The sequence below is a fragment of the Lactuca sativa genome, chromosome 4 (genome assembly GCF_002870075.4).
Source record: "Lactuca sativa cultivar Salinas chromosome 4, Lsat_Salinas_v11, whole genome shotgun sequence".
In the NCBI taxonomy this organism is placed as follows: Eukaryota; Viridiplantae; Streptophyta; class Magnoliopsida; order Asterales; family Asteraceae; genus Lactuca; species Lactuca sativa.
The window spans coordinates 94,537,862-94,558,895 of NC_056626.2; the positions used below are offsets into that span (position 1 = coordinate 94,537,862).

Consider the following 21,034-nt stretch of genomic DNA (forward strand, 5'->3'; position numbering starts at 1 on the left):
GTGAACGAACCATCCAAACCGTAGAGGATATGCTCCGATCTTGCGTATTAGATTTCGGAAAATCGTGGGATATTCATTTACCCTTAATTGAGTTTTTGTATAACAACAGCTACCACTCCAGCATAAAAGCTGCACCATTTGAGGCGCTATACGGAAGAAAATGTCGTTCATCGCCATGTTGGGCAGAAGTTAGAGATACACAACTAGCTAGGAGGCATTCTGGAGATACTCTACGGACCGGACCCGAAATAATCCACGAGACGACCGAGAAAATCGTGTAAATCAAAGAGCGATTGAAAGGTGCACATAGTCGTCAGAAAAATTATGCTGACGTAAGACGTAAACCCTTGGAATTCCAAGTGGGCGATAGAGTTATGTTAAAAGTATCACCTTGGAAAGGGATGATTAGATTCGGAAAGAAGGGAAAACTAAACCCACGGTACATTGAACCCATCAAAATTCTTGAAAGAATTGGGCTTGTTGCTTATCGCCTTCAATTACCTCAAGAATTGGAAAAAGTACACAATGTTTTCCATGTCTCAAATTTGAAAAAGTGTCTGGTCGAGGACACTCTTGTCATCCCTCTCGGCGAAATCGAGTTAAACACTGATCTACACTTTATTGAAGAACCAGTTGAGATTATGGACCGTGAAATCAAGAAATTAAGACAAAGTCGCATCCCTATCGTGAAAGTGCGTTGGAACTCAAAAAGGGGACTAGAGTTCACGTGGGAACAAGAGGATCAAATGAAGAAGAAATGCCCCCAATTGTTCGACAACGATACACCTATCAATTGAATTTCGGGACGAAATTCTTTTAATGAGGGGAGAATGTAACAATCATAAAAATTAGGTCGAGGTCTACCGTATAAAGACCAAAACTAATTGTGACAGAGGACTTAATGTACGACGTTCTTATAAAAATAAGTATATATATATATATATATATATATATATATATATATATATATATATATATATATATATATATATATATTAACAATAAGAATCGTTTAATATAGATCATTATTAGAATGCGACTAGTTATATGCTAATAAAATCAATAAGATATGTATACGATTAAGTTCATATAGTAGAAGGGTATTATTTATAAAAATATCTAAGTCCATGAAATTATGTTAGGTAATAATAAGTGAACCTTATTATTTTTATGACAAAAGTGTAACAAAATATATGGAGCATGAATATATATATATATATATATATATATATATATATATATATATATATATATATATATATATATATATATAAGTGTGTATATGGTTAAGAAATCTCGAAAACTTCCTCATCCATACCCAAGAGTTCATTATTGACGTAATACACCTCATGTAAGGGTTAGTATGACATTATTTGCAACATACTACTAGCCATAAGAATTAAAGGCCAAAGTCAACACCTAGGACTATACTCTCCTCTCTCTCACGTGGTTAATGCTCTCTCACCCACCAAATCCCACCTTTTCTTCATGTAGCAAGTACCATACACTATATGGTGTGGCTTTCAAGACTAACTCAAAAGTACAAAGGTAGATGAGGTGAAGTAGCTTAACTTTCATGAGAAACCAAAGAAGTACCCTAATGATGAAAACATGGACACGTGGGGTACCTTAAAAGACTAGCACACTCCTCCTCCATCTACCTCACGTGTCCTCTTTCCCTCACAAGTCTCTTATCCATGAAAAACCCCAAGCCTTTACTAGAGAGTGTAGTTGCTTCTATAAATGGCCAAAAGTACATATTGAGGGAAAGTGGACAGCTTTAGGAGGGTATAAAAAGGGCAATATTGGGAACCTTTAACCCAGAAAAAAAATCAGCCTCAAACTTCTTTCCTCTCTACTTTCCCTCTTGTGTTCGGAGTTTACCAAGGAACACCTCCACCGGAGGTGTTTGTTGACCTGTTACCGGCGAGAAAAGAGGCAACAACCTCTTGGAAATTGCTCCCTGTTTAACCACACTTCGAGATAGCCAAACACCCTACTTTTAGTCGATCTTTTTGCCACCTGTTTCCCCTCGATAACAGCCACTGGAAGAGGAAGAAAAAGGGCAAGGGAGTTGCCGGAAACACCACTGCCCAACCCGTTTCTGTCGACAGCCCCTGTAGTGTTTTAGGTGAGTTTATTTCAAATTAAAAGTCTGGAATACTTGCTGTTATGAGCACCCCTATGAAGTTTGTTAATCTAAATTTAGATTCGTTTACTGTTGGTGAAGGTACCGGGTCTTGAACGAAGCACAAACTTCATCGAATCCTCCCGTCTAAACTCAAGAATCACGCTCCAAATGTGAGTCTTTATGGCCCCGTTTTTACATTTTTTTACTTATTTGGGGGAGACACATACTTGAGTATTTTGATATAATAAAATGGCAAAAAATTTATATGTTACATGCATACACAGTTAGTACTAGATGCAAAAATTGTTAAAGTAAATGTTTATTATAGATACTATTTTTACAAATAACGTTTGTTAAAAAGGTGGTGGTTAGTAATGGTTATACACAAGAATTTTATAAAATGTTAGACTTATTTACAAGAACTTGTGTAAACAAAAAGTTAGATAAGAGTAATCTAGTGTTATATTATTTGTCAGCACAAATAAAAGTATCGTTAAGAACTTATGTCAAAATTTTGATAAATGAACATGTTTAACTTGTCATGATAGGTATAACCATATGACTTGAATATATTAGGGCATTAAGCTTATTTTTCATCAAGTATTGATAGTAAAGAATTAAACGAGATGATAAAATAAAAATATACAAATGAATTATAAAATGGTATCAAGAGTATGAAAATAACCCACAAGTAGTTATATATTATGGTATAATACGAAATCTTGTAGATAAATAATGTGTTTGTATTTTTAAGACTAATGTTTACTTACAAATGAAAATAATACGTTTCAACATTAAGTAAATATTAAAAATACAAAAATATTCGATTAAAGCGACAACCGGTCAACCGACGTAACACCGACACATATGAAGTACTCGACTACGCTAAAGGAACGTCTTTCCTATCGGTTGGTAGATTGAAATTATTTGAGTCAATACCGTCTCTTTATTTGAAAGCTAGGTTAAATTTAATATTTAACTAAATGCACTAGATAAAAATAAAATCATAAATAAAGACTCGCGTTGGTGATCATTGGAAGCGGAGGATCTTTATTGTCATGTATTTCGCGGATTGTGTATCATGTGTGTGCTTGTGGGAGGAATGTATCGAAAGGGGTGGAGGAGAGAGTTTGTTGATGGTGTGTTTTTCCCTTGTAAGGATCCGATCTTGGAATCGACACCAAGCTCTATAACTGTTAATCCAAGAGGAATCATATACTGTTGGTCTATGTACACGATATAAATTTATAATAAACAACTTCTGTGTAGATCTAATTCTTATGGAAAGATTTATACGAATGGTTATTTTCCGTTTGTGGTTGCTAGCTACAACTTCGTTTGACGAGGAAACAGGCGTCAAGTGTTTCTTTCTTCGTTACTACACGACTGCTTTTAAACGTTAGTAACGATCTCGATTCCTCTTTATTTATTTGTATTGTGCCTGTGTGGCTTGTTTATTGCGCCTTTGCGATTTGTGGAGGAGCAACGAATAGTGTCGGTTATGGGCAAATTAATATATTGTAGATTTTTATTCGAAGATGTATAGTTCTAGATTGAGTAAATTCTCCCAATTTGGGACCGAGAGTGTCGAGTGTTAGGACGCTATATATTTCTCCTTATGACATAACTTTTCATAACGGACAAGATCCAAAGAATAAAAATCGTCATGAAAATGACTAATATTTATCGTTTAAAAAGCGGCTGAATAGAAAAATATGCTTTATAATTTACCGGTCTTTGGAAACATTATTTTGAATTATAAAAATCTTCGGAGTCAAAAGAAAACCTATAAAGCTCACCAACATTATTGTTGACGTATTTTTCAAAGTGTATGTGTCTCTAGGTGTCCAAGGTGGCCAGAAGAACTCTCACCACGTGTGAGGAAGATGGGTTTGACGTTGAGAATAAATTGTTGGCTCTATAGTAGCATTTTGTCTCTTTTATGTTGTAAGAAATTGAAATCCGCGTCTAACGCTTTTGGACTATTAAACAATGTGTTTTGTCATATTCATACTTCGGATTAATGTAATGTCGAATAAATTCTATTATTATTTCATTAGATGTTGTTGACTATGATCGAAATGTTTAAGTCGCAACCCCGACGTTTCCGCCGTTGGTCAGGGCGTGACAAAACTCGCACACTATTGGAACCTTGGAGATAGAACTCGGACTCCCTGTAGCAACCTGCATATCCATTTCATACGCCAAAAACCCATACAACCCTGTTGTAGACTATGTCTCGCTCTGGCAGCATAACAGAAAGCTGATCCAGATCTGGTACACTTTCCATACACCGTAAGCACTCCTCCACTAGGGGCTTGTATGGTCACCATCTAACGCTCACAGTCGATCATAGCTCCAAACCGACTCAACCAATCCATGCCCACTATGACACAGACATCACCCATCGTGATAGGTACCAGGTCTATGGGAAACTCAACACCAAAAATCTCTAGCACACATCCTCAGGATACATCAGTAGCGAAAACCGCATGCTTGTCGGCTATAGAAACCCTCAGAGGTCGACTCAACGCATCACGTCGGATACTGATGTGACGTCTAAAAGCTTAGGCCACGAAAGATCGACTCGCACCCGAGTCAAATAACACCAAAGCGGGTACATAACTCATAAGAAAAGTACCAGCCACAACATCAGGTGTTGCGCGGACCTCCTACGTTGTCAGCTAAAAATCTCTTTCACGAGCCATCAAAGCCTCGACCTTCGCCGACTGACTATCAGTAGTATGCAAAGTAGCAGGAGTAGAACCCTGATCTAATACCTGAATGAGCTGAGGGCACTCGACCTTCCGATGGCCGGTCTGGTTGCAGTGAAAGCAAACTGCAAACCCCTTGGGGCAATCCTTCGCCATGTGCCCCTCCTTGCCACATTTGTAGCAAATACCTGCCCAATATGATCCCTCGTGACTTTTTCCGCACTTACCATAAGCGCGGCCCTTCTGGTCCCCAGCTCTCGCATCAGCGGGCTTATACCGCTTCGTCACCGTCTGCGACTGCACTGGCCTACGGTCCCTCCCCTAGGACTCTGTCTCCTCCCTGGCCTGCAACTCAAGCTTGATCTCCCTCTGCTTGGCATTGGTCCTAAAGCTCAACCAATGTCCTGTACGATGAGTTCGCAACGAGTCCTGTATATACCTCCTCAGTATGCTCAGATATCGGCTCACACATGCCTGCTCGGTAGACACGTGCTCAGGGAAAAACATCGCCCTCTCATGGAACATCCTCAGAATCTCAATCACAATTTCTGTCTTCTACTTGAGAGACAAAAACTCCTGGGCCAACCATTCCCTCTAGCATGCATCCCTAACATCTCATAAATATCTCATAACACAAATAAGTAAGGGTATTTGGGAAATTACCGTTCTGGCTTTGACTGATTGTATACACTGCTCCATCTCGTTTTTCTCTTTAAACTCTTGTCGTTTTTTTTGAAAAAATAATTTCTTTTGAAATTTTTTCTCAAATCCCCAGTTTGAGTCAGACACACCCGAAGGTATATCCGAATCCATCAAACCAAGGCTCTGATACCAACTTATAACACCGTAAATTTCCAAACCAAATTTTCATTTTAAAAATCACATTAATTTCATTATCACAATCACAAAAACCCCAAACTATTTAGTTATCAAAACACATGTTCATAAATTGTTCAAAACACAATGCAGGATCCTCCAAATCATGCCTCCACTCGTGTGTGTACAATCAAGCCGGTGCCTTCCCGTGATCCTGAGAAGTACCTGAAACACGTAGCACATAACACGGTAAGCATAAAGCTTAGTGAGTTCCCCAAAATACCATACAAATCTCATTAGCCTCTCGTGGCTATACTCAAATAAGACCTTACGGTCAATGTGTGTCAGTGGAACCCTCCGGTCCCACAACGCGGGTGGACCCTCTGGTCCTAACTCAGTAAGCTCAGAACAATACACATCATAAATCACAAAGACATAATGCAGAATATCACAATAGTCAATATAAGTACATAAGACCCTCCGGTCACACAAAGGTTACCACTAGGTAAGTATTGTGAGAAGACTCACCTCGTAAGCAAGTAAGGAAACTGAATACCCCTCGAACAGTCTAACCCCCGCCTACATGTAATAAGCATCTCTAATTAACACTTAAAGATCACAACTCTAAATAAACTCATGATAATCCCTCTTTAACTCTTGGGATGGGTAAAAGACCATTTTACCCCTCCATGACTTCTGTCTCTCAAGTTTTACCAAACCCTAAAGTCAACAAAAGTCAACACTCGAGTCAGCAGTCCATGTTGACCCAACTCGTCGAGTGCATCTATGCGACTCGTCGAGTCCCTTCGTTTCCTCAAAACCCTTATGAAAGTCCAACTCAACTCATCAGGAAAACCCTAGCCGACTTGTCGAGTCAGCTCATTGACTCGATGAGTCCATTCAATCTGTATTCTCATTCAGACGTTTTAAGGTAGATCTACCACTCCAAACCCTAGATCTAGTCTCCCAAGGCTCGAATGTCACGTAAATCTTCAATCTCGATCATACGATTCTACCTACGATCTTACGATCCTAACTGCGATCCTACCCCAAATACGATTCTTTTACGATCCGGATCGTTTTTCATACCTAGGATCGTAGGATCGTACGATCTTACGAACAAGATCGCGATTTTGATAACCATGGGAGAGAGTATTATGTTAAGAGAAATTAAATAACCTCCTACCTTTTATGCTTACAATTATTCTTATCCATTAAAATTATGACAAATCATCATTCAATTTAATTTTATTTGATATATTCATAATATAACATTAATGAGTTAGTTAAAAAGATATGAAATGCTGACATTTGTCATAATTTTATTGGGTAACAACATTTATAGATATAAAAAATAAGAAACAATTTAATTTATAGTTTAATCATTAAAAAAATGTTTAAAATGATTTATTCCTTTGTCGATATTTACTAGTACAAAACTTATACCACGTGAATTGTTTGTAAAATGATGATAATAAAAGTAATATTTAATAGTTTTTGTTTCACTTCCCAAGAGAAAGGCATTAAATATTATATTGGTGACGTGCAGTGTTTCGATGCTCCAACGCCCGCCATCGGCCCCATCCTCATCCTCTTTCCCCCAAAATCAATTTCGCCCTACTTTCCATACCCGTCTCAATTTCCCCAATTTCATCCCTTGACGCTTTCAAACACAAAGCCTACATCAATTTCATCCGTGTAATCGACATCTCCGCTCAATTTCGCCGGGGTTTCAAGATTCCGGCAAGGATAAATAGGTTTTGTTCAGAAGAGATAATGGTCGCCCCAGAAGACGATGATAATTCGAATTGTTTCTTCGATTTCAGCTTGATTGAACAGATTCCAGTCCCCGGAGGCGAACTTCCACCTCTCGAATCGGATTTTCACTGGTCGTCTAATCCGTTTCCCGGTCCGTCCAATCTCAGGTTAGTTTTCATAGTTCTAATTCAGTATATGGGTTTAATCAAGCTTATCTTTGAGGTCACTTTATCCGAAAAAGGATTCTCGTTGTTCTGCATTGCTACTATATGTTCTATTTTGCTCAATTTCTGAATCTCTTAGTTATTCTTAAACTAGTTAAATTACATCGACTAATTAAAAATTTATACTTGCAATTTATTGAATTTTTGAAGATATGCATAAAAAGTTTATGTATGTAGCTCTTCTGATATATATTTTAAAACTTTCTTTTTTACTTCTGTGCTGTTCCCCTTTTTTTTTTTTCTTTATTTGTGTTTCAATAGTAACAGAGGGATGCAATCTTTGTTGTTATGAAATTTAAATGTTTAAGGGCTCCACCCATAAAAAAGAAGCATTCAAATTCATAAAGATAAACAACATCACAAAAATAAAAAATCCTAAAACCATTTTGTTTATAGCAGTGCAGGGTTTTTAGACTCATCTGGAAAACCAAATTATAGCAATGAACTTGGGTCAAGAAAAAGGTACATTATTTATATATATATATATATTTATCTATCTTAGAAATCGTTTAAAACGAGTAAAAGTTACTATTATTAAATATTAACTCTTGTTTTTATTTATAATAACACAAAGGAAGTTTTTTTGTAGGGCGAATCCTGGATTATGTTCTTCTACTGATACAAAAGCATGCAGAGAAAAAAGGAGGAGAGATAAGCTGAATGAAAGGCATGATTTTAAGCCCTGTTTCTTTTTTACTCCATCAATAAATTTCTCACTTGTTTATAAAATTTATTGCTTTGACATTTTTACCCTTTGGTTGGCTGAAAAGGTTCCAAGAGCTAAATGAAATACTTGACCCCGGAAGGCCACCTAAGACGGATAAAACCGTAATTTTGGGTGATGCGATTCGAAGGGTGAATCAATTGAGAGATGAAGCATTGAAGCTTAAAGAGTCTGCTCAAGAATTACAGTCAAAAATCAATGAATTAAAGGTAAATGTGTAAATTTAATATACAAAGTTAATGAGTAAATTGTTTTACTAATAATTTTTTATTTATTGTAAGGCTGAGAAGAATGAGCTAAGAGATGAGAAGCAGAAACTGAAGGCAGAAAAGGAGAGATTAGAACAGCAAGTGAAAGCTTTTGGTAGATCTCCGGCACCGGCGGCGGCAACGGCGGCTTTCTTCCCACCACCGCCACATGCCGCCATGCCAATACCTTTTCCGGCGAACCACATGGTGGATGGGAAGTTTATGCCGATCATGGGATACCATGGAGTTCCAATGTGGCCTTTTGCTCCTACTGCTGCTGTTGATACCTCAGAGGATCATGTTCATCGTTCACCTCTTGCTTAAGAAAAATCAATTTTTTTTTTTAAATAACTTTTTTTTTATTGATGGATTTGTTGGATACTAATTAAATTTGTTAGGTAAATTAAGTTATCTTGCTATGGGGATAATTAAGTAGTTAACCCTAAGTGGGTTCTCATTGATATTGTTGTAATCAGAGATTTATAATGGATTTTTATTAGCGATGTTTAAAGAAGGAAAAGTAAATAAGCTATAAAGCCCTTTGTGTATTACTCTAAAAGACTAAAACCATTTTGTTTTATTTTTTTGCTTTTAATACAAACTAGATTATGACCCACGTTAAACGTGGGGAACACATAAATAAAATGTAAATTTATATAGATATTACAAAATAATTATAAAAAAAGTAGGGTTATTAGTATTATTGAAATGTGTAGAAATTACACTAAAATAGGTAAATATATATAGCGTTGAAGGACCTCTTTATAGACAATATTTTTTGTTTTATTAATTCAATGACCTTGTTTGTCACATATAAGTACCTTCAAATATTTTTTACTTGTGACACGGAAAACAACTATATATAGCCAACCATGCATGAAAATGGGTCTACACAAGTATAATCCAACATTTAACAATGTACTTTCAAAATACATTGTTATTTTATGACTATATTGCGAAATATAACTGTTTATTTAAAAAAAAATAGCAACTTATTTATGTTCCTTGAAAATGAACCACATAAAGCCCCCACAATATTAAATATAAAGAAACTATAACCAATAAATCTGCAACGAAGTTAATCATCTCCCTCCACTTCATCTCTAATATCAAATCTTTTTTTCCTTAATCTGAGTTATTGTCATTATTATCGACAATGTTAAGATTCATTGATGGCTTCTTTTTTATTTAGGGATAATATGACAGAAATCATTTATCAGGTCCATCATTTATGTTTATATCTTCGTTTTTTTGTTGATTTTGGTATGTCTTCTTCGGTTTACTACCATTTTTTTTTTCAGGCTCCTTTTTTTTTTTTTTTTTTATGAAATAACATTTTTTTGTGAAATTCTTTCTATGGTTTTGAGTATGTGCAGGTATGTTGATTTTTTTTTTTTTGAAGTAAAGAAAGTATGGTTTTTCTTCGATGTTGGTTCCTAGGTTTGGTTCTTATTTTCTGTGATTTCTCGTAATCCATTGCGTTTGATTTTCCATCTTTATTTACAATCTTTATGTATAGAACACTTTATCCATATAGTCATTCACTATAGAGTTTAATGAAGGAAAAAAGAAACACCCCTTTAGTTTTATTTACTTTGCAAATTATCGAGCCTCCATGCAAAGCTTACAACATAATGAAAAAAACAAAAAACTGCCAATTACGATTCTACCCCATTTCGTCTTGTAACAATTATCTCATTTCAAAACACCCCTTTAGTTTTATTTACTTTGCAAATTATCGAGCCTCCATGCATAACTTACAACATAATGAAAAAAACAAAAAACCCTTATGAGGTAAATGCCAATTACGATTCTACCCCTTTTCCTCTTGTAACAATTATCTCACTTTAAAACATCTACTTTTGTGTTTCAGCATATTATTGATAGCATGAAAGATCCAAGCATTGTTGCATTTTGGTTAATCACAATCCCTCAAATTATGGGATGATTTAAATATGATGATGAGGTCAAACATAAAATATGGTGGTAATACAAGGTTCTTCTATTTCTTATTTATTTATTTACTTATTTTTTAATTCAACTTTATTACGAAAGTAAATAGTTTCTTTTGTTGATATTAGTGTTTGTTATTTAGAAAAATATGCGATATGATCAACTTCGTGATGCTATTGCAGTGAGAAAACTTGGATGAGCAGGAAGTGAGATAAATTTATAATTTATTAACTTCAATGAAAAGTTAATTAATTACAATTTTGTTATTGAATTTGAAATACAACAGGGATTATATCAATAGATCCTGAACGTGCAATAAATGATCCAGTGGTAATAAAGAACATTCCTTAGTATAAAGCAAAGAGCAAATTAGGGGCATAAGTGATGAAGCTCAATCTACCACCATGACGTCAAAACCGGGGGGAGGGGGGGGGGGGGGGGATGGGGGGGATCAGTATAACAAAAGTTTTTTCATTTATTTTTAGTGATTTACATATTTGGTCCATGTGTTTAGTTGATTTTTTTGGTTTTGGTTCCTAAAAGAATCAGGTTATAGTTTTTGGACCTTGTTTCACTGTTTCATAAAACTTTTATGATTGCCTAACTTAACAACCTAACTATTAGTTTTTTTTTTAAACCACCATTTTGCCTTTGAACCAAAACTAAAAAACATATAGCATAACAAAAAAAATTTTATATATATATATATATATATATATATATATATATATATATATATATATATATATATATATATATATATATATTTAGAGTAGATTACATTTATGGTCGTTGAGTATACCTGATTTTTTTTTTCAGAAGGTTCTGAGGGGCGTTTTTGGTATTTCAGGGTCAAATGCTGACTCTAGTTGAGTGCACACTTCTATTATACCGTGCATTCTTACCTGCCCATGTATGGTACCGATTGTTTTTGAAAAAAGAATGCGAGAGCCTATTTTCATCTTTCACAACATGCTTATATTTAACTTTAAAGCTCACATCAATTGTTGAGAATGTATATTTCTTATTCTTATTCTGTTACTACCGGAGACATAATTTTTTTTTCTAATGAGAGCGTTCATGTCTTTTGTACAACCCGTCTGTTATATTATGTCATGTCATCTCTTGTCTTGTCTATTGATTTTTTACAAAGATATACACACACACATGTAACATCATAATTTCATTATATATAACATCCAATTTTAACATTGAGTTTATTGTTTTCGAAAATAGGATCATAGTTACCGATTAAAAAGATGGAACCAAGAACCGAACACAACATCAAAAAAAAAAAAAAAAAAAACATTATACATCCAAATTGTAAGTAATCAACAAAAAACCATACAAATGAGTAAAAACATATAATTTCGAAAACAATATCAAACTTACAGATTAAAATGATTTAAGGAAGAAATACATACATTTATTCGACTAATCTGACTGATGGGAAGGTTGAACTTTTTTACATTTGTTTTCTACATCGGAATTATGACATAATGTTTGTGTAAATCGATTATTAAAAAGGTTTGAAATATATATAAAAGTCAATATGATGAAAATTAGCAGGTAATCAATTGAAATCTCATTTAAACTTAAAATAGAAGATATCATGCTTGAAAGTGTATTGGTTCATAAAAATATCCGAAACTTTTGAAATTTGAAATCAATAGTTTCTGAGATTTCAACATATAATGTATTTGGAAAGCAATTTTGAATGGAAATAGAGCCTAAATTTAAGGTTTACATTAATAAGGAAACCGATTTTGTAGTTGTAAGTTTGGAAAGAATTCAAGTATCATTTTCATTCAATTCCTACATTTAATTTCCTAATATAAAGGATTGACTTCTTGTTTGATCAAGGTGACGTAAGCAAATTGATCTAAGGATGTAAAACCTATAAAGAAAACACAATCAATGGTCCAGATTGTTTTAGATGATGTCATAAGGTTTCTTTTTTAATAATATTTAGAGATTTATTTTCTACGTGGGAATTATGACATAATGTTTGTGTAAATCGATTATTAAAAAGGTTTGAAATATATATAAAAGTCAATATGATGAAAATTAGCAGGTAATCAATTGAAATCTCATTTAAACTTAAAATAGAAGATATCATGCTTGGAAGTGTATTGGTTCATAAAAATATCCGAAACTTTTGAAATTTGAAATCAATAGTTTCTGAGATTTCAACATATAATCTATTTGGAAAACAATTTTGAATGAAAATAGAGCCTAAATTTAAGGTTTACATTAATAAGGAACCAATTTTGTAGTTGTAAGTTTGGAAAGAAATCAAGTATCATTTTCATTCAATTTCTATATTTAATTTCCTAATATAACGGGTTGACTTCTGATTTGATCAAGGTGACGTAAGCAAATTGATCAAAGGGTGTAAAACCTATAAAGAAAACACAATCAACGGTCCAGATTGTTTTAGATGATGTCATAAGGTTTCTCTTTTAATAATATTTAGAGATGTGGCAATGCAAATTGTTGGTTGACGACTTTGCTAGATTAGGTGTGTACAAATAGAATATTAAGGTTGACACCGAGGAAATCGGGGAATTGAAGTATCAATGTTAAACCAACTTTAAGACCGGAAGGAGTGAGAGGGAAGTTTCCCTCACTTTTTTTTTTCTCACCTAAAATCCAAGGAATGGGTGGGAAGCTTCCCTCACTATTTTATTTTTTTTAAAACATAAAATTAATTGATATTTATGATTTATAATTTTTAAATTAAAAACAACCAAAAAATTTAATTAAAAATAAAAAGCATTTAATTAATTAAAATAAAAATTAAATTAAACCTAATATTTAAATTAGTAGAAAATTAAAAATATAGGGACTATTTTGTAATTTTCGAAAACTATTTTTGTGAAGAGAATTCAAAGTTGGGTTTATTCTGCCAAAAAACCAAAACATAGGGGCCAAATATGTCATTTCCAGAAACTTTCATCTTCTTCGTGTTTAAAACCTGCAACTCCAAAAAAAAAAATTAATAATAAAAAAAAATAAAAAATAAAATACAAAAATTCAGCCACTCACAGGAAGAGAGAGAACGCGAGGTATCGTCCCCTCACCCATTCCCGCACCACCCTTCCCTGCACCGACGGTGCGGTGTTCCGCCGGGTGGTAACCTCCCCGCGACCCTTCCCCGCTCCCACTCCATCCGACCTAACAAACTGACCACACATAGTCCTTGTTGAAATACCATGTTACGATTCTTCCATAACCCTAACAGTTTTTTTTGAATTCATTATAAATTTCAAACAGAAACAAGAATCCTACCTCGACTTACACGATTCAATATAGAATAGGCTTGTTGAATCCATTAGAATATTATATCCATATTTGTTTTATAACAAGCGTTTTAGAGCATTAAAATTTTAACTAAGATTCTAACGAAACAAAGTTTTTTCTAACACACACGATGAAGGCTAGACCAGATACTTAAGGATGAACCATGAAGATGATAAAGACGACAGACGACAACTGTGACATTCTCAATTTTACGGCAAAAAAAATACTGATTTGTTTATGATTAATTTAAAATCAGAGTATCATTTTGAAGAATAATATTGCGGAATTTGTTCCCAAAATAGGATAAAAATATTATCAAAGCATTTCCGAATAAATATACTTTAATTATATTAAAAACATTGAGATGCCATCGTTAATACAATACATAAACATAAACGAAAATAGTACATGCCTTAAAAACATTTATTATTCTACTGGCCTATAATCCATCAATCTTTCATCTGTTCGTCATACTTGTACTCTTGTGCCACTACCTATGATACAACAAATTGAGTGGGTTAGGTTTCAGAGTCTGGTGAGCATATCGGGTTTTCAACCCAAAATAATTAAATTCTTTATTTTGTAGTGATTTTAGCCAAGGAGAAGAAGAGAGAGAGCATCTAGTCCATCATTTCTACATTCAAGTCTCACCACCAAGCATTTGCATGTCTTCTGGACCTTTTGTGAGTTTCTAGTTCATTGCTTTATGAGTCCATTGGCCTAGATCTATATTTTTATGCTAAAACCTTCATTTTCAAGATGATGTAGAGGTTGGAATCCATAAAGTTGCCAACTTTATGGATCTCTAGTGTCCCTTGAGTAGTATAGTTGCTAGATCTGGAAGATGGTTGAGTTGTATGACTCTTGCATGAGATTTTGTGTCATTTTTCCCTTTTGTGCCCTAACTAGTGTTTGGGACATGCATTGGACATGCATGTCCATGATTTTTATGATGTTCTGTAGTAAATAAGACACTATGGGGGATTTGGTTGCTTGGCCAAAAAGAGATTACGAGTTTCATAAAGGACTTCTGATCAAAGCGTTCTCACGAGGAGTGTCACGACGTGAGGATGGGGATTCCTCGAATATTTTGGACTTATTAGGTCACGACATGACTAACGGCTGTGGGACTTTCAAGTATGAATTGACTTTGACTTTGACCGTTAACTTTGACCAAGTTTTACATAGGGATATTTTGAGTTGTAATTGAGAATTGGTCACTATTTGATGGATAAGTGACCGGTAGAGCGGATATTCAGAGCCGTGTCTTGTTTAGTGATTTTTTGAGACTTAGAGGTGAATTTTCCTCACTGTACTTGTGGGTCGAAGGAATCAACGCTGACATAGTAGGTTGTGTATCCTGGTTTAGGATGTTTCTATGCTGTAGTGATCTGTTAAGACCTGCATGATTATCTGTTTATTGTTATATGTGATTATTTGTTTTATATATATATATATATATATATATATATATATATATATATATATATATATATATATATATATATATGTCGACATAATATGGTTGGGTTGAGTAATACTACTTTGTGCGGAAGCCAACAAACCCATGAGCAAGCCAGATACAAGCTGTGGGTCTGGAGGGCAAGCTAGACTTATGATGAGGTCTCGGGAGCAAGACATACATGAGCTGTGGGCCATAAGGCAAGCCAAACTCATGTTGTGGGGTGAAGGATAATCTAGTATGTTAGCTGTGGATGCAATATGCAAGCTGTTATAGGTTTGTGTATTAGTACTTTGGGGGAACTCACTAATCTTTGGCTTAGAGTTTCAGATTATTGTTTCAGGTACTTCAGATGATCGTGGGAAAGTGTGACAACCCGAAATTTCTATCTTATAAAACCATTCAATTCAATCAAAAGTCAGAATTGTTTCTGCTATCGTTTTAGCATTGTTAAGGGTCTGTTTGAGTGTTCTAAGCCTAGTACATTCAAGGATTGGATGTTAGGAAGTATCTTCTAGAGTTCATTGTGTAGCATTCAAGCCGGAAAACTCCAAATCTTGGAGTTCACGGCCGTAAACTAGAGATTACGGCCGTAATCTCTTGGCTGACCGTAAACTCCTTCCATATACATGATATTCCTTCATTTTTCACCACTTCTCACACTTCCAACTCAAGAAACTCGATTCTCTCTCAACTCTCATTAAGAATTTTCATCTTGATCTTCAAAAGTGTAAGTGATTCTTCCATTTATAAGTTAATATCCTTCTTAAACTAGTAAAACTCTATGCTTTCATCCATGAAATTACCTCTTTTGGATAGATCTTCAAATTTTCATCACTTACACCAAGAACACCAAGAGCACATACTAGTTCTTGGACCGAACAACCCGTTCAAGATTCAAAACGTAAGTATCCTTCCATATACTAGTTATCCTATAGAAGCTCTTAACATACACCCTTGAAAACGACCATTTCCCAAAGAACAATAAGAGTTTACGGAGATGAGCATCTCCCTTGGCCGTAAACCCTCCTTAAGATCTCCATTGACCGTAAACTCCCATGGCTATAAACACCTTTAATGCAATCAGATGTGATTGTAACACTTCAATCTAAGTGTTTCCTAGTCCCTAAGGGGGTTTCCTTGCATAATTAGTTGTTATAAACACTAATTATATCCATATATGTATCACTATATGCTTAATAGGATCTGTTTGTGCTCGAGATTTCACTTGACATGCAGCTTCCTATATCGATCTTACATTTGAACCACTCACTACAGGTGAGTTCATACCCCTTAACTTATCTTTTAAATGATTTTAAATGCTTTTAGGGGGGGGGGGAGGAATACAAGTAGAAATATTATAGTTATTATATCAATCACATGTGATTAATAACTATCAAACAAGTGGATTTCTTATACTTCAAACTGTTTTATCAAACAAATCAAAACAATTTATAAACTGACATCAAGTCATCAATAGCCATTCAAATGGTTAAAACTCTTTTATATGCTAAACTCTTTATTAAACTCTTTTAAAACTTATATATTGTCAAAATCTTGTCTATATAGATATAGTTATATAAACAAGGATGAAAGGACTTAGGACTGATAACTCACTTTATTTCCTGTTCCTTGTTTGGTTGTGGACTTAGGGTATTCGGTTGTTTGTTCGAGTGTCGTTTGAATGTTAGATATATATTATGTATATGTGTATAGATATAAAAGTTCTTTCATCAGTTCAACACCTTGGGTAGCAAAGGTGTACAAACATACTCATTCGTTCAAACAACATTACTAGTAAAGTATAATAGGTATAGTTTAGAGAATTACTACTCACTATTTCTAGTACAATGAAACATTCAAGAGTCAGTTCATACATGAGTCAGTACAAACATACTATAACAAGAAATAGGGTCGAACATATTATAATGAGAAACAGGGAGGAACCTACTATACACTAGAACAGAGAGAACATACAATACACTAGAACATACTATACAAACACAAGAATACTATAACATTAATGTGAACCACTACTTCATGGCATGGCAATATACTGTTGTGTTACATTTTGTAACCAGAGTATCCTGTAGGGAGAGCGTGAATTTGTGTATAGATCTATACGAGATTGACCATCCTACACCTTGCTGCTAGCTACAGTGGGACCTGCAGGTCTACGGGTGACGAATGTCATACCATTTCGATGTCTTTGATCATCGTGTTTTACTAGTCAATCAAGTATGGTTACAAACTCATCACATTTTACCTTAATTAAACAAACTAGTTTAAAGGTAGTTAGTACATTGGTAGTTACTTATATACAATACTACAGTACATCTTTATTTTCCCATTGCATTCACATTGTGATCTTCTCACATAAACGGTAATGTAAACTATATTTTGGTAATGATAGTCATATTTGGTAAAAACACTCACTTTTACAAAAGAACAAACATACATAACAGTCGAGTCTTGGTAGTAGACTAGATTTCATAATAAAGTAGAAAATATATGATTTTCTAGGATATACAATATTTACATCAAACACTTACAAACATTTACAGAAAACACTTACAAACATTTATAGCAATCATTTACAAACACTTTCATACAAACAATGACACTAAATACTTATGAACTCACAAACTTTAATGTTGATCTACTCTTTCAAAATAACTTGTATTCTCAGGTCACCAGTAGACAGGTACACTGGACCAGGTTTTGAGAAGACGGAGCTCATTCAAGACTCGTCTTTTATTTTGATTCTTATTTTGGTGTCTTGCAAACTATACATAGAACACACTTGTATTAAATTATACTATTAATGCAATGGATGTTGTTGTTGATTGTTTAATATTATGTATTGATATGATACTGTACATGATGTCCTCCACCCCCGAACGTTTCCGCCGTTTCAGTTTTGGGGTGTAACAGAAAGCTAAGGCGTGATCGTTCACATCTCCCCGTTTTTTTTTATGATATTAGATTTTGGGAAACTCTATTTATGATTATATTTTTGAAACAATGGTTTGATAAACACTTTATGGTTACAATGGATTGTTTTTTGAAAATTTGAAATTTCTATGATTTTTTGGGATGTTACAAGTTGGTATCAGAGCTAGGTTTGAGTGAATAGGGTGAACATTCGTGTGAATCCAGACTCAAACTGGGGAACTGTAAAAGTTATAAAAATGGTTTTCAAAATTGTTTTCAAAAGTAACCAATGAAGGATGCGACGTGTACGATCATCCAGAGAAAGAAAGTATACCTCAAGTTACCACACTGTTATTTGATATGATGTTTATGATAGGACATCATGCTATTGATAAGTTAGGGATCTTTAGAAATTGCATGATATAATTTCCTGATGTAGGATTCCTGATAGCCTAGGGTTACTTCTTGTATGAAATTGACATCATTACTGTAGTTGCTTAGTATATGCATCATAATTGTACATAACTAAGATTTTATAGCCTGAGAATGTTTTGTTTAGCCTTATTTTTTGTTCCTTGTTTGGTTGTGGTCTTACGGTAAAATCAAGTATTCAATTGTCTATAAGATCCAGTGTTATGTATGATTAGCATACGCGAGTGCTGCAGGGTTGGTGGAAGTTCCATGGGTGAGTATATGTGTAAGTAGCCGACCAGATGAAAAATGTTTAGCCAATCTTGAGAGAGTGAGGATAGGATGTATGCATATCCTAGTTATTGTATTTGTTTTGGGTGGTTGTGATGGTCCTTGAGACAAATATGGGTAGGTATGGAAGGTAGTATGCGCCCAACTAGGAAGGTAGTATGGGCCTATACTACTAAAAGCACAGGACCCGTACGGATAGCAAGGAAGTCACAAACCACAAGGATTTAGTCTCGTCTCGTGATCGTAGCTATGTGTATTGTGGCGTTTGTGACATATTCCTAGTTTGTTTTCAGTATGGTGTTCACGAGAGGATCTAGTTCCAAGTCTGGAGCGAATGGACAGGATATGCAGGGTTGATTGATGATCAAATTCCGGAGATCATCGCCACTGAGGTGGCTGCTGTTGGCCGGATTTCTATACCGGAGATGTTTGGGTCTATCAAGACCACTATGATTGAGCTTTTTGATGATTTGTATGATGCTCTTTCTAATGTTTTCGGTGTTGTAGCTACTGCGACCATTTCTGTTACATGTGTTCGAGTGGAGAGAGTTTTCCAATATCGGGACTTCGACAATACGAATCCCCTAGAGCTTGATGGGGTCAGGGACTTGATTGTAGCTATGAGGTGGCTATCTGATGTGGAGGGTTGTTTCTTCATATGTTCTTGCCTAGTAGACCAGAAGTTCAATTGCGCCCTGAACCTTATCTGGTCAGGGGCGAAGGATTGGTGACTGGCTCTTACACTCCTGAGCAGAGAGTTGTTGTTACTTAGGAGCAGTTCTCGGAGATTTTTCATATGAGTTATGTTCCCTTGGTGGAGAGGGAAAGGTTGGATCAGGAGTATCTGGATCTGAGGCAGGGGACTGAGATGGTGACAAAGATCACAAAGATGTTTACTGAGAGGGATCTTTTCTGCCTTGAGTTTGTTGTTTCTGTGAAGGCTTAGATGACTCGATACTTAAGTATGCTCAAGACATATATCCTCCAGTTCGTGTCCACCCAGCATTGTAGTACCCTCACCGAGCTTCAAGAGGTCGTGACGAGGTAGGAGATTATGATAGAGCTCCAATCAAGGGAGCTGAGGCAGGCTCCTATTTAGTGACAGCTTGTAGTGAAGTGGTTCAAGCATGCTGATTCGATATCTGGGGTACAGAGGGGCCACACATGTGGCAAGTGCGACAAGGTTCATAATGGTGATGTCCGATCTTCATCTGGATGCCACAAACGTGGCAAGGAAGGGCATTATGCCAAGGAGTGTCGTCAGCAAGTCCAAGAACCGAGTGCCCGGATTTGTTATCAATGTGAGCAAGTTATCCATATGAAGGACAACTATCCCTTGCTTACTGCAAGGATGGTGTTGCGCTCCAGTACCGAATACACTGAGGATTATTGATGGACGCTTGGGTAAGGCGGAGCCCCTGAGGGCTCGAGGTTTTGCTTTCCAACTGACTGTAGAGGAGGCCAAGGGGGCATCAGACATAGTTACTTCTATGTTTCTATTTATTATTCTATGAGTTATTTTATGTATGCTTATGTTTATAATTCTTCTAGGTACCTTCTTAGTGAAGCCCTTGCTTGCTCTTATGTTTCCGACTCATGTGCAAGTCGGTCCTTTGTATCTCAGTCTTTTAGTAGGGATTTTGATATGACTCTTGGAGAGTTGGAGTGTCCTTTGTGGGTTTCTATCGCCAACGAACAAGGGATTTCTACATCGAGAATTTATCAGGGTTGTGAATTGGAGATTTTTGGGGAGCGTTATCTGATTGATCTGATTCCTATCCCCATGGGCAATGTATCCGTGATAGTAGGGATGGATTGTCTGAGCAAGGTTGGGGCTATGATTGACGGTGAGGGTCAGCGGGTGGTAGTTCAAGTCCTAAGCGGGGGAGAACTGGTTATTTTGGAGAGGTACTAGAATTGGGTTAGCCTTTCGACATGGTTGTATGGGCTATCTTACATATGTGGTGGATACTCGAGCTGGGAAGTAGGATTCAGTTTCAGATGTGCTTGTTGTTAGAGAGTTTGCAGATGTGTTTCCGGAGGAGTTACCCGGCGTACCTCCCGA

General features: G+C 35.4%; 2 protein-coding genes across 3 annotated transcripts; both read left to right on the forward strand.

Annotated features, from left to right (window-relative positions):
* Positions 1-401: 401 nt before the first annotated feature.
* Positions 402-797, forward strand: LOC111897108 (uncharacterized). Its single transcript, XM_023893075.1, has one exon. It carries the CDS (start codon positions 402-404, stop codon positions 795-797), a length of 396 nt encoding a protein of 131 aa, XP_023748843.1.
* A 6,408-nt stretch (positions 798-7,205) lies between these two features.
* LOC111897131 (transcription factor ILR3-like) lies at positions 7,206-9,166 on the forward strand. Of its 2 annotated transcripts, none has more exons than XM_052770375.1 (5): positions 7,206-7,586; positions 8,040-8,105; positions 8,233-8,310; positions 8,414-8,576; positions 8,649-9,166. In XM_052770375.1, the coding sequence occupies exons 1-5, from the start codon at positions 7,438-7,440 to the stop codon at positions 8,937-8,939; spliced, it is 747 nt and encodes a 248-aa protein (XP_052626335.1). In that variant the 5' UTR covers positions 7,206-7,437; the 3' UTR covers positions 8,940-9,166. The 2 variants fall into 2 exon arrangements, with proteins under 2 accessions (XP_052626335.1, XP_052626336.1); XM_052770376.1 differs by having other exon boundaries at positions 8,043-8,105.
* The last annotated feature ends 11,868 nt before the right edge of the window (positions 9,167-21,034 follow it).

Bases quoted from the DNA above. Each gene is read 5' to 3' on its own strand.
- LOC111897131 (XM_052770375.1), top strand. From the start codon at position 7,438: ATGGTCGCCCCAGAAGACGATGATAATTCGAATTGTTTCTTCGATTTC. The intron at 7,587-8,039 runs GTTAGTTTTCAT...TTTTGTTTATAG, and splicing joins CCCGGTCCGTCCAATCTCAG to CAGTGCAGGGTTTTTAGACT. The intron at 8,106-8,232 runs GTACATTATTTA...GTTTTTTTGTAG, and splicing joins GAACTTGGGTCAAGAAAAAG to GGCGAATCCTGGATTATGTT.
- LOC111897108 (XM_023893075.1), top strand. From the start codon at position 402: ATGATTAGATTCGGAAAGAAGGGAAAACTAAACCCACGGTACATTGAA.